The sequence below is a fragment of the Podarcis liolepis genome (genome assembly GCF_965112155.1).
Source record: "Podarcis liolepis genome assembly, contig: HAP1_SCAFFOLD_94, whole genome shotgun sequence".
NCBI classification, from domain to species: domain Eukaryota; kingdom Metazoa; phylum Chordata; class Lepidosauria; order Squamata; family Lacertidae; genus Podarcis; species Podarcis liolepis.
Genome location: NW_028148836.1, coordinates 26,076 through 39,853, shown reverse-complemented (window position 1 = coordinate 39,853; position 13,778 = coordinate 26,076). Strand labels below are relative to the sequence as shown.

General features: G+C 44.9%; 1 protein-coding gene across 1 annotated transcript in view; it reads right to left on the bottom strand.

Annotated features, from left to right (window-relative positions):
• Positions 1-19: 19 nt before the first annotated feature.
• AAGAB (alpha and gamma adaptin binding protein) overlaps positions 20-13,778 on the bottom strand; it is a 20,201-nt gene continuing 6,442 nt past the window's right edge. The window contains exons 3-11 of the mRNA XM_083520610.1: positions 13,288-13,478; positions 9,674-9,770; positions 9,090-9,179; positions 7,848-7,931; positions 5,821-5,903; positions 5,310-5,394; positions 3,644-3,748; positions 2,553-2,602; positions 20-1,613 (exon numbers count right to left, since the gene is read on the bottom strand). Coding sequence (XP_083376736.1) covers positions 1,536-1,613; positions 2,553-2,602; positions 3,644-3,748; positions 5,310-5,394; positions 5,821-5,903; positions 7,848-7,931; positions 9,090-9,179; positions 9,674-9,770; positions 13,288-13,478 — 863 coding nt within the window. The 3' untranslated portion in view covers positions 20-1,535. The remainder of the gene's footprint in view (positions 1,614-2,552; positions 2,603-3,643; positions 3,749-5,309; positions 5,395-5,820; positions 5,904-7,847; positions 7,932-9,089; positions 9,180-9,673; positions 9,771-13,287; positions 13,479-13,778) is intronic.

Below are 13,778 nucleotides of genomic sequence, written 5' to 3'. Positions count from 1 at the left end.
ATAATGCCAGGGTTCAAGATTTACTGCTCATGGATAACAAACTTTATTCAGCCCATTTACAGCACACAAAAGAAACACAAGAGGTACAATAGGCTTTCACTGTGGGTTTTCCCATTAATGTCTAGATCACCATCTACGGGGGAAATCCCCCTGCATAAGCCCCTCCCCAACCCGGTGATAAAATGCTGAGTAAGAAACCAACCAAGGCTTTCCCTTAAGCAGGGAAATATCAGTGGATTGTGGTCTTCATTTACTTCAAAAGCAGAAAAGGAAACGCCGGTGCTTGTGCAAACTCAAGTTTTATGCTGTTTCTATCCACACTTTGTTTGCACCAAAAGCAGTGTAATTCTTCCTTTGCTGCAGTGAATTTAATCCTATATCCTGCCATTGCTTGGTCAGAGATAAAATTCCCCTCTCCTGGGGGATTGCATACAGAGCTTTTGACCACAAGTGGCTACACTTGAAGGCAGAAATCGAGAAAATCTCCATACGTGTAGGAACTCTTGACTACAACAGTGACACACTAACCCTGCTTTCTGGAAGGAGGTGGGCACCACACTCACTCATACACTACTACAGTGACATGAGAGCCAGACAGACTAGCTGTGATCCTCAAGCCTCTTGGTTGGACACCCTCTTTCTCTTCTCCCACCTGCCCCCATCTCTAGTAGCAAGATGCTCCCATCATTTGCCCTAGAAACTGCAGAAGTAGCTGCCCTTCTTTAATGGAGGTGTTGGGGTTGCAATCATCCACACTCAGCTTCATTCACCTTGCCCAGTTACTTGGGAGCTGGTACACAGGGCAAGGAAACTGGTGCTTATAAAATACTACAGGACTGCGCAAGCCTTTCTCCTGCCTGTTTACTGCTGCAACTACATTTTCAGCTGCCATAAGAGGAATTGGGGGCAGGGGGCGGGGTTGGAGGTGGGGATAGGACAGGCAGGGAACATTTTCAAACCATACCTTTCTCATGCCTATTGTGATGACAAAAAGTTGATAAATATTCAAAAAGCATTTTGCCTGTGCGAGTACCATTTGGTCTCAGATTTTCCCATCATGTACAAGTACATCCAGAAATATCACTCCCCCCCCTCATCACACTAACAAAGGTTTGCTGATTATTATCTGCCCCCTGCCCTTGGTCTCTCCTTTGAAATGACGGCAAATGAAAAGATGTGCATGTGCGGAGGTAAACAATACACGAATGAGAGTTTCACAAAGAGATGTTTTACAGCTCTCTGCTGGGGTTGGGTAGGGACTATGATTTTTTCTTTTCTTCCAGAGATGCTATAGCAACACATCTGCTGCTTCATTGACTTGATAGTTCCCAGGTTCCCGTCGACAGATCCAGGCAAGGAAACAAACAACGGGGCCATCCACGTTTCAGTGTGTTGGAACTGAGCAAGGAGTCGGTCTTTCTCCAGCCGCTGCTGCACCCAATGCAAAAAACTAGGCCTTTCGTCAAAGAAAAATTGCTATGGCAGCCAACAATGGCTGGTACGCAAGAAACAATCCTTGTCACAACATACAGGCCTTAGTTGTCCTCGTCGGAAGACAAGCCTTCAATCTCATCTCTGTCTCCTCCGATGGCCATCCAGAATGCTTTGGCAACCTACAATTCAAGGGTTACCAAGACAAGTTAAAATCTCAGGAGATGGCCACACTCCTGCAGCAGCAGATGATGATGATGATGATGATGATGATGATAATAATAATAATAATAATAATAACAATAATAATAATAATAATACATTTTATTTATACCCCGCCCTCCCCGGCCAGAGCCAGGCTCAGGGCAGCTAACACCAGTAAAATTACAATAATTTTTTTTTTTAAAAAAAACCAATTTAAAATACAAGTTAAAATATAACTTAAAATGCAGCCTCATTTTAATAGTAGTCCATAGATCAAAACCATAAGGGGAGGGAAACATAAGGGTCAGACAATCCAAACCAAAGGCCAGGCAGAACAGCTCTGTCTTGCAGGCCCTACGGAAAGATGTCAAGTCCTGCAGGGCCCTAGTCTCTTGCGACAGAGCGTTCCACCAAGTCGGGGCCAGTACTGAAAAGGCCCTGGCCCTAGTTGAGACCAATCTAACTACCTTGCAACTTGGGACCTCCAAGGTGTTGTCATTTGTTGACCTTAAGGTCCTCTGCGGGGCATGCCAGGAGAGGGCGGTCCCATAGGTACATGGGTCCTAGAAACCATCTCTCATTTACACACCCATGGTTAAGAGTGGATGTCCTCTGTTAAGTACACAAGGGCCAATCTGTGTGGTCTCAAACACAACAACATTAAAATTCTCTCTAAAGATAAACCAAATTAAGCAGGTTCCCATAAAGTCTCCTTTCGCTAACTGCGGGAAAGGCGAGGCCACTAGAATCTAGTTGATAATATGCCAATGAGCCAAAGTACCAAAGCTCCCCCCCCCAAAAAAAAAGTTGATTTAGGCTATTTTTGGCTTAGAATACTTGCAGAGCAATTTCTACTTAGAAATGCTGGCCAAGAATGACTCTTTAAGGGCAGTTTTGAACTCTTCTGAAATCCTCACCTTTTCTGCATGCAGTTTCCTCTGTTCGTGAGGCAGCGTGGCAGCCTTTTCTATAGGAATGAAAAGGAAAGGAAGTTACTGTCAAAATTGGTCAAGAGTCGAGAAAGAGCAGAAGGGTGTTTCTCCAGTTGGGAGAACTGGCCAAGGTGAAAGAAAACTACACAAATGGGACCAGCCTGAAAATAGAAAGTATGCACTGGTTCTTTCATTGCTGAAGAACCAGATACCAAACCAGGAATGCACCTAAAAGGCATATTTCCTGAATGAGAAATAAGAATCTGGACAGCTCATAAAGCTCATCTCAAGCATAAAAATGGCACTGAAAGGCCAAACATTCATCTCTGGATCAGCTTTTAATCCTCCATCTTTGCTCTCTCCTAAACCTCTCATTTACCATTACTGTGCTAACAAGGTAATAGGAGGCAGGCCGCATCCTTCCTCTCCTCCTCCATGCCTGAGATGCTGTTATAGCAGCGTGCCAGGTGCAAGGAGTACTGGGAAATTCAATTTTCCTAGGGCCACTTGCATTTCTCTGTAGGAGGAGGAAATACCTTTGCTGCCACTACAGTGGAACCTCGTGTTATGGATGAGATCCACTCTGGAGGCCCGTCCATAACATGGAACTGACGCAAGCCAAAGTGCCGCGTCTGTGTGCGGTGCGATTTAGCGCTTCTGCGCATGTGCGAGCGGCGAAACCCGGAAGTAACCCGTTCCGGGTTGCTGCGGGATGCAACACGAAAACACATAACCTGAAGTGAACGCAATGTGAGGTATGACTGTGTTGCGAAAGCTACAAAGAGTGGCAAGGAGGAAGAGTCACATTCTACCGCCATCTCAGTGACATCACTGGGGATGAAGCAAGCTCAGATTAAAACCAAGCTATCAAGTTTTAGAAAACATTCCCCCCCCCCCCCAAGTCTGACAAGGAGTTTTACCCACCACTAGAAAACACTAGAAAGCTGAGTAGAATCTATACTGAAATCTTAACTCCCAGATTAAAAACAAATAGGAAACCTCCCATGTGGCCAAGAACTGCTGACCCAAATAGAAAGGCTTGCAAGAGACTGTGTCATACAAGAGACAGGCAGTACCTTTCATTTCCTTCAGCTTGGAGAACAATCGCTCAAAGTTCTCTAGGTCTCCCTCTCCTGCAGTGAGGCTTGCGAGCTCTTGAATATCCATATCCAGCATAGGATCTACAAGATTCATAAGAGCAGAATGAATGTATATCCACATTTGCTGCCCACCTCCGGATGCTGCACCCCCCTGCAATCCCTACACAGATCTGGCTGGCACAGGGCACAAAACCACAGCTCGCCCCTATACACGAAGCCAAGCCAGAGCACAACTAAGTGCAGTACAGCCATCTTCTCAGAAAAACTCTTCACAAGCTCAAGAGGTCAAGACACGAAAGCTTTAGCAACTAATCCACACCTAATGACCCACCTAAGTGGTACTCAGAATATCACTCAAGAAATCACTCAAGATATCCCTCAAGTAATTAAGGAACAAAAGAAGAAAAGGCACACTAACCTGGGAACTTCCTCTCTGCCCAGAACGTTGGAGGCTATACACCACACCCCCTCAACAGTATTTATAGGAACTCAAACACTGAGATCCTGCTCTGTTCCAGTAACAAGAAGCCGAAAGCACCAGCCTGAAGATGACGAGTGAGACCTCGTCGAAACGTCGCCTAGACACCCCAACTCTTACACGGGAAGACACCCGAAGACACCAAAACCTGCATTCCTGTACCCGTGAAAATCTACGAAAGCAAATATATATATATATATATGTGTGTGTGTGTGTGTGTGTGTATATATATATATATAGACACACACACACAAACTAATGTGAGCTGCTGCTGTTTTTCTTTCTTTCAACAATTTTTAAGCCACAGTTTACAACAAAAACAAGTAAATAAGAATACATAAAAGGTAAAGGGACCCCTGACCATTAGGTCCAGTCGTGGCCGACTCTGGGGTTGTGGCGCTCATCTCGCTTTACTGGCCGAGGGAGCAGGCGTCCAGCTTCTGGGTCATGTGGCCAGCATGACTAAGCCTCTTCTGGCAAACCAGAGCAGCGCACGGAAACGCCGTTTACCTTCCCACCAGAGCAGTACCTATTTATCTACTTGTACTTTGATGTGCTTTCAAACTGCTAGGTTGGCAGGAGCAGGGACTGAGCAATGGGAACTCACCCCATCGCGGGGATTCGAACCGCCAACCTTCTGATCGGCAAGCCCTAGGCTCTGTGGTTTAACCCACAGTGCCACCAATTAAAAAACCCAGTTCACTAAACACGGACACATATCACTGAATGACAATTACTAACAGCAATTGCAGCCAACATCAGATGTCTCCTCTTTTTGTTACATTTGCATCAAGAAATTTAAAGAAAAGCTAAGTGGATTTAGACCAGGCATAGGCAAACTCGGCCTTCCAGATGTTTTGGGACTACAACTCCCATCATCCCTAGCTAATAGGACCAGTGGTCAGGGTTGAAGGGAACTGTAGTCTCAAAACATCTGGAGGGCCGAGTTTGCCTATGCCTGATTTAGACCATATACATTTGCACTGAGAAAAGGGGTGGACCCAAAGACACCCCCCAATTCAAACGAATTCAGCCCCCAGCATTGGGGCAAATGGGCAGCTGTGACCTGCCAGCTGCTTGCTGGAGGGGCAGAGCCCTAGCTGCTCCCAGCAGGAAGTCTGGCCTTGCTTGCTGCTTTCTCCCAAAGAAAAGATAATTCCTCACCAGCAGCGGGGTCAGCTTGCTGGCTGTTTGCGTCAGCCACGTCTTCTCCTGCATCGGCAGCTCTCTCCACTGGCAAGGGATCAGGCTGGTGGGGAGGGAGAAATGAAATTAGATACAACATAGGCAACAAGAGAGCTGGTCTTCTGGCTTCCACAGGCCACAAGTCCCAGACCAACGTGGAAGGGAATTTTCCCACAAGCCCTAACAGGACTGGTTTTGTTCCACACTGCTAAGAACAGAGCAGGTTTTGTACTGGGCAAAGAATTTAGTATCCATGGAATCCGAGGTGTTTTGGGCTTTCTAAAAAGGTAAAGAGCAAGTTAAGTTCCTAGTCCTCATGGCTGTGATAAGCTTAAGTTAAGGACCTGTAAACTGGCCAATTTAACCCACAAAGGAAGCTCACAGCTGTGATAAAGGGGACAGGAGTGCAAGAAAGGATGGACAAAGAAGTTTTTTTTGGTGGAGGGGGCAGAGAGAATTAAAAAAAAGATTTAAAAAAATTACTGTTTACTTCTGGAGCTTCGTTTTCTTCTGTCCTAAGCCTGCGACTTGTGCCCGTTAAAGCAGGAAGGAAGCCAAAGCCTTGATTCACATCTGAAAAGAAAGAGCTGTGAGTTTAACACTTGAAGCGATGCCAGTTTCGAGGGGGAAGCAGAAGCCCTTCCTGTATCACTTTGTGTGTGAAGTGGGCTCGCTGTATAAAAACATAAGCAGGAGCTTTGTGTAGCTGCTGATCAGCTGACTGACATAAGCAGCATGGGAGAAGGCTGTGGCTGTGGATCAAGGGTTGGATAAGGGATAACCAGGGGTAGAATTCCTATGTAAGAACCATTTTGGGCTAGAGGTGAGTTCTAACCTCCACCCCCACCCCCCATTTTGCTTAAGCCACCAGCCACGACTAGAGAGAGATGTCTGCCCAGTAACTAGGCTGTTCTCCAGGGAGGACACAACAACTTTCCCAAGCAGGCTTCCCCTGCGCTACAAGGGTGGGGGCACCTCTTCTGCCATTTGCTACAATGGTGCCACACTGAAGTTAAATTCAGAAGCCCCCTGAGTTTTTTGTAACCATCTGTGCAATCAAAACGAAATTTCCCTCCCTGGTGGAGTCCTGCAGTTTGCTCTGCTGTGATGTGTTCACAGCTGTGAGTGCCAACTTAAAGAAAGGAGGTCTGAAAACTCCCACCTTGAAGCCACCAAGTGGTTAGCCTTGCACATTCCCCCAAATGAGTAGATGTGCTTTGACACCATTGAAAGCTCATTCTGTTATTATGGAACTAAGGAGGGTGGAGTATTCAAAGCACAGAGTATCAGCTGTCATGTATTCAGCATGATAAGGTAAAGGTAAAGGGACCCCTGACCATTAGGTCCAGTCGTGACCGACGCTGGGGGTGCGGTGCTCATCTCGCTTTACTGGCTGAGGGAGCCGGCGTACAGCTTCCAGGTCATGTGGCCAGCATGACTAAGCCACTTCTGGCGAACCAGAGCAGCGCACGGAAACACCATTTACCTTCCCGCCGGAGCGGTACCTATTTATCTACTTGCACTTTGATGTGCTTTCAAACTGCTAGGTTGACAGGAGGTGGGACCGAGCAACGGGAGCTCACCCCATCACAGGGATTCGAACCACCAACCTTCTGATCAGCAAGTCCTAGGCTCTGTGGTTTAACCCACAGCGCCATCCGCGTCCCATTCAGCATGATACAGGGATGCAAAACCCCAAGGCCGATCTCCACACAACTTCACCCCTGCCCACCCAGAAGTCTTTGAGGTGAGAAAACACAATGGAAAGGGTGGTGCAGTGGTCAGAGTGCTGGACTAGGAGCTGGGAGAGACCAGGGGTCAGATCCCAATCAGCCACAAAGCTCCCTGAGTGACCTTGGACCTGTCACACTCTTGGCCTAAACAATCTCATGGGGTTATTGTGATGAAAAACAGAGAGGGGAAGAATGAGGTACATCGCCCTAAGGAAAGGCAAGATAGAAATGTGAATGAATGTGAATATAAGAAGAAAGGAGAAGGGAAAGGAATACGGAACAAGACAATCCAGCGTGTCAACACTACTTCCGGCTAGTATCAAATCTCAAATGTAATTATATGTCCAAACAGGTGATGCTATCTGACCAATCCAGGAACTTTTTGTTTCTCTTCGCTTGCAAAGGAAATGCATCCAATTCCAAGCAGCTGGGGAATCATTCCAGCCAGGTGCCTCCTGCAACCCAGGCCATTTCAGACCCTGTTTAAAAGAGATGTGGTCCGAGCCATTGCTCTGTGATGGGATGAAAGGCTGTAAATATAGAAATGAAGCACAGAACACCAGAGGGAGCTTCTTTTCTAGTTTTAGGGGCTAGAGCGAGCTGAGGCTGGTGCCTCGGCTGCCAGGGCTCTGCTTGAATGAGCTTTAATTTCTCATAAGCCTCGAGTGCAAATTCTGATGCAGGATGACGGAATGAAGAGGAGCCTGAGCAAAGCAGTGAGAGAGCAGAGGAAATTGTAGAGGAACAGACACCGTTTTTTAAAAGCAGACCGAAAATGACGTACCATTTTTCATCACCACATTTGACCAAACATTGGCATTCAAGGCTTGGATGATTCGCTTCACTCCTGTCGATTCTGGAAAGTCATCTAAAGAAGCAGAGAGGGGAAAGGAAATGTGCTTTTAAAAAGGCTTCTTCAGAAACCAATCAACAGATTAAGAAACTGGGAAGAAGACACCATCTCTTAATTTAGTTAGGAATTCTGGGTGCACTTATTTAAACACACAAAGAAGCCTGTGATAATGTTGCTGTTTCTTATTTTTTAAAGCCATTCTGTAAATTCTGGGGAACTTTCTCAGGTATTCAGCAGATAAACATATATTCATTCAATTTCCCAAGAACGACACTGACTTTCTTTGGTTAAGGTGCATAATATCACTCTTACTTTCAACTTACACCCCAAAATTTGTTACCCATCCTGAACCTTTGGAGAAGAGTGAGATGCAAATAAAGAGCTTGGAACAAAGATGAAAAATGTAATACTGAGTTCTCAGCCAGCTGTTACTCTCTGTCAAAGCTGACTTTTGCTCTAGCTCAGTTTTCAAATTGGAAGCAACGAAGAAGGGTTAAAAAAAGAAAAAAGAAAGGAACACCAACCAACAACTTCTGTTTGATTGCCTTTAGCATTTGTCTACAGATTTTCTCCTGCACAGAGTCAAAAGAAGCCAGAGAAACTGTGATGCCATCGAAAGACTGGAAACAATTTAGCTGGTTCAATTTTATTGTTAAACTGATGAATCACCTTGAAATTTTTCCACTGGGCTCTAAACCAGCAATTTTTAAAACTAGGAAAGAGATTATGATGATGCTGTTTCATGGGGAAGGGCCGTAGCTCAATGGCAGAGCATCCGCTTTGCATGCAAAAGATCCCAGGGTCAATCCCCAGCCTCTCTAGGCAGGACAGGGAAATACTGCCTGTCTGAAACTCTGGAGAGCTGATGGCAGTCAGTGTAGACAATATTGAGCTAGATGGACTATTGGTTTGACTCAGTATAAGGCAGCATCCTATGTCCCTAAAGCACCGGCAGGCAGCTTGCAGCCATGGCACAAGGTACAATGCTGATTCGTAATTCTGGTGCTGTGTCTGTCACCAGCAACAGACGGCACCAGTGCAGGCAGAAAAGCTAGAGAAGAAGCGTGCCCAGAAATAAGAATCTGTAGAAATCTAGGCAGAAACCTGGCAGGCTGGCAGGCAGGCAGGCAGCAAAGTTAACTTCATGGAAAGAGGAAGTGGAGGGAAACTCACCGTCCTCATCTGGCAGCTCTTCCGGGTTGAGCTCCACCAACTCAAAGCCATGCTTGATGCACCACTCTTGCGCTTTCTGTCGGCTGATGCCTAAAATAAATGGAATCTGGTTTTTGCTAACAATAGATGCACTACCTTTTGCAGTCACATTAGAACCACAGTACTGGGAGCTCCTTGGATGGAATGCCTTGGGGAAGGCTCTTATTTTGTCCTAGAAGCTATATATGGGCAATTTGTTCTGCCCGGAACTTCGCCATCATAAATAATCACACTTAAACTAATTTATGCAGCCATTAAAGGCTGGAAACTGCAGAACAGAAGGTGGGACTTTCAACAATCTGATCAATGCAGCTGACGCAGAACTCAAATTGTCTTCTTGAGTCCCATGATGGAAGAAAAGTGGCATATAAATACAGAGTCAGGGTTAGCATTCAGCACATGATCACAAACCGTGCTATCTTACTAGGATGGAGAGCAGCATTCGCCAACCCAGTTCTTGCCATGCATTCTGGACTTCAACTCCCATCAACCCCAGCCAGAACAGTCATGCCCACCCTCCCAAAGTCCTGGCCTTGTTGCCTTACCATTTTCAGAGACTCTGTCACAGACTAAGATCATCACTTCTGGTAACCACTCTTCTATGAGAGGGAGCCACGGAGAGATGCTGTCCAACCCAGAGATCTATAAAAATTACACAGAGGTTGCTGGCCTTCTTCTCTAGGTATTTCTTTTTTAGTATTACAAGTGAAAGTGCATTAAGTACCGTTATAGAGAGGCACTCTCCTTTCTGAACTTCAGGTGCACAGTGACAAAGACTTTCTTATTCCAGCAGGCATTTTATGGCAGTGTTTAGGTTTAATTGTTTATTCTCTGCATAGTTTATTTTTATGTACACCACTTACAAATGCTAATGATTAAGCAGTATATAAATGTCAAAGTAAATAAATAACACAGCCCTGATAAGAAAGCACAGCTGAGAGTAAGAGAGATTAAAATACAAGAGATCATCTCCAGAAGAAAAGCCACCTTGAAACTCATGTGAAAAAAGCAAGACATAAATACATTTTAATGTAACGTCCTTAGGGTCAGCTGCTAGAATTCCCTGGGTCAAATCCTACTACCCAAGCACTGCTTACCTGGCCCCCAGTTGCCAACCAAAGGGCAAAGAAGAAAAATGCAGAAGACAGGCAGGCAAGTCAACAAGCACAGGACAGGGTTGTAAGTCTATATCTAGTTGCTCTGGCTAATAATTTTGGGAATCAGGATCATTTTGTGAAAAATGAAACACACTCCTAATTTGTGCACAGAGCAGCAGTGGAAGGCATATCATTTACAGTTGCAGTTTGACAGGAACTGAATATGTGACAGAGCAACTTGCTCAAGGATATATACGAAGTGGGATTTGGAATGCAAATCCAACTCTTGCTTGTAAATGCTGGCTTTTGATGGGGCAGGAAAAAGATTTGGGTTCCAAGATTGCTTCCATTGCTTTTGAGAACATTGCTCAATTACTCCACACTTGATTTCCTCCTGTCCTTTAATTGCCACCACTTAGCAACAAACAAGCATCTCCAATTTGACTAGACACGGAGGTGAATGAAACAGAGAAAAGATAACAGGTCTAGATAGTGGTTCAGCTACTTGTAACTCTTGTTTTCAACCACCTTCACTCCAGGGAGGAAATCTTACAAGCATCAAAACAGAAACTTGCACTGTCAGCCTCAAAGATGTCCTCCTTGGAGGAGTCATAGCCCACTTCCTTCAAAGTGCCACTGTGATGCAGTGATATAGCTCAGCTTAGCAATGAAAATGCTAGACCTGGCAGGTGTCCACTCTAACAAAAGGAACAAGGAACAAGAGTCCACCCCACTAAAATGCACATTAACCAATGAAACACTATGCCACCAGAAGAGGTGCTTGTCACAAGAGAGCCCTGTGCTTGTTTGCTGAGAAGGCAACAGAAAGATTAGCTCTAGAGCAAAAGTGAGAGGTCTTCCTTCTGGAAATGAACCAGTCTTCTGGTGCATGGAGAAAAGAGCACTCCTGCGTTGTAGTCCACTGGGAGCTAGAGAAACTTTTTCAAAAAAGTTTTTAAAACTTTGATGTCAAGTTTTCTATTTAACCAACAAAGCTGTTACAAAAGTGCAAAAGTAATACTGTAATGCTGCCTAAAGGTAAACACAACATTTGAATATAGCCAGAGACCCTCTTTGCTTTCTTGCATTTCCTATTCATCTGTCTCCTGAGAAATCTCTATGTGGGACATGAAGCTACAGTTAGAACTGGATATGGAACATCTGATTGGTTCAAAATTGGGAAAGGAGTACGGCAAGGCTGTATATTGTCTCCCTGCTTATTTAACTTATATGCAGAATTCATCATGCGAAAGGTGGGCTGGATGAATCCCAAGCCGGAATTAAGATTGCTGAAGAAATATCAACAACCTCAGATATGCAGATGACACAACCTTGATGGCAGAAAGTGAGGAGGAATTAAAGAACCTTTTAATGAGGGTGAAAGAGGAGAGCGCAAAATATGGTCTGAAGCTCAACATCAAAAAAACAAAGATCATGGCCACTGGGCCCATCACCTCCTAGCAAATAGAAGGGGAAGAAATGGAGGCAGAGAGTTTACTTTCTTGGGCTCCATGATCACTGCAGATGGTGACAGCAGTCACAAAATTAAAAGACTTCTTGGGGGAAAAACAATGACAAACCTAGACAGCATCTTAAAAAGCAGAGACATCACCTTGCCAACAAAGGTCCGTATAGTTAAAGCCATGGTTTTCCCAGTAGTGATGTATGGAAGTGAGAGCTGGACGATAAAGAAGGCTGATCGCTGAAGAATTGATGCTTCTGAATTATGGTGCTGGAGGAGACTCTTGAGAGTCCCATGGATTGCAAGAAGATCAAACCTCTCCATTCTTAAGGAAATCAGCCCTGAGTGCTCACTGGAAGGACAGATCCTGAAGCTGAGGCTCTAATACTTTGGCCACCTCATGAGAAGAGAAGACTCCCTGGAAAAGACCCTGATGTTGGGAAAGATGGAGGGCACAAGGAGAAGGGGATTACAGAGGACGAGATGGTTGGACAGTGTTCTTGAAGCTACCAGCATGAGTTTGACCGAGCTGCGGGAGGCAGTAGAAAACAAGAGTGCCTGGAATGCTTTGGTCCATGGGGTCACAAAGAGTTGGACACGACTAAACAACAACAACAGAGACCCTCTCACAATAACATATGTAATAAAGCTATCCCAAGTAAACAGAAATTATCCAGGGGTAGTCAAAGTGGTGCGCTCCATATTTTGCTGGACTGCAACTCAGTATTTCTGATCATTGGCTCTGCCAGCTGGGGTTGATGGAAGCTGGGAACCTAACTATATATCTGGAGTCCAACTAGTCCACACTGGCAACCCCTGACTGCTATATAAATTTATATAAAACAAATAGAAATTGCTTAACAATTTCTCAGGAAACTTTTTTCTACAAGCATTATGTATGTGTAACAGAAATGGTAATGACGTAGCTCAACTGGAATTTCCAAAATTGGGATAGTGTTGTTCTAAAAACACAGCCAAAAAGGCTTTCAGCAACCTGGTGCCCTCCAGATGTTTTGGTCCATATCTCCCATGAGCTCCAGCCAGCATAGCAGTTGTGATCCAAAAGAGCAAGTTGGCAAAGGCTAATTTACACAACATAGGTGTTGTTGAAGAGAGGGGAAAACATTCTAACAACTGCATCAATTTAATATGAGAAGAAGGTAGCCAACATTAAAAGGCACATAAATATCCATGCTAGAATTATCAGGTGTTCCTGAGAGTCTGGGAGCAAAATATAAACAAGAATTCCCTGTTGCTTTTTACAAGTTCTTCCTTACCTCAGTTTTGGGGCAGGCAACCTTAAAACCACTTTCAAGGAACTTACCAAGTTATTTGTCAGTTCCAGAATTGGCCATTATAATTTCCAGGGGCAGAGGGTTGCAGAGATCAAAATTATTATTCACTCCTTGCCTTTCTACAAAAGTACACAAGGCAGGTTACAGAAAACTAACAACAGTACAAAACAAAAGTAAACTCTAATAACAAGACCAAACCCCCTCCTAGAAAGCAAAACAAACTAGCAAGCAAAACCAGCAGCAACTTTAAAAGATCACACATGATCCATTAAGACAAGCAGGCACTGAAGTTCTGAAGTACTCACTGATGTGCTGTCAAAATAAACCAAGAAGGCTTGCACTGACTCCGCAATTTCAGCTGTCACGAGGAACTGATTTGTCACAACGCAGAGATGGATGTCAGCCGAGTAGTATTTATTCTCTATTGTCCAGGGGTAAAACCGGGCTCCGCTGCCTGTGGAAACATCTTCGGGAAGCTCATTTGTCCCAATAATACCTGAAAGAGGAACATATGGAGGACCTTAAGAGGTGGTGATCATGACCTCACAGCCCCTGTCCTCTTTGGGAAGCCATGGGAGTGGGGAGAGAAAAGAGGGACACCCAGAACATGCTTGCCCAATCTTGCCCAAACAGATGTTACTATAGAGAACGGATTGCTGTTATTGTTAGTCAGGTGCTCTCTTCATCACCCAGTGAATTTGTTGTTAAGGGGAGGGGGCATAAAAATGCTGCACACCAGTGGCAGGGAAACCTCCTAATCAGACCCAGGAGGCTATTTTCCCCAAACCACACCCAC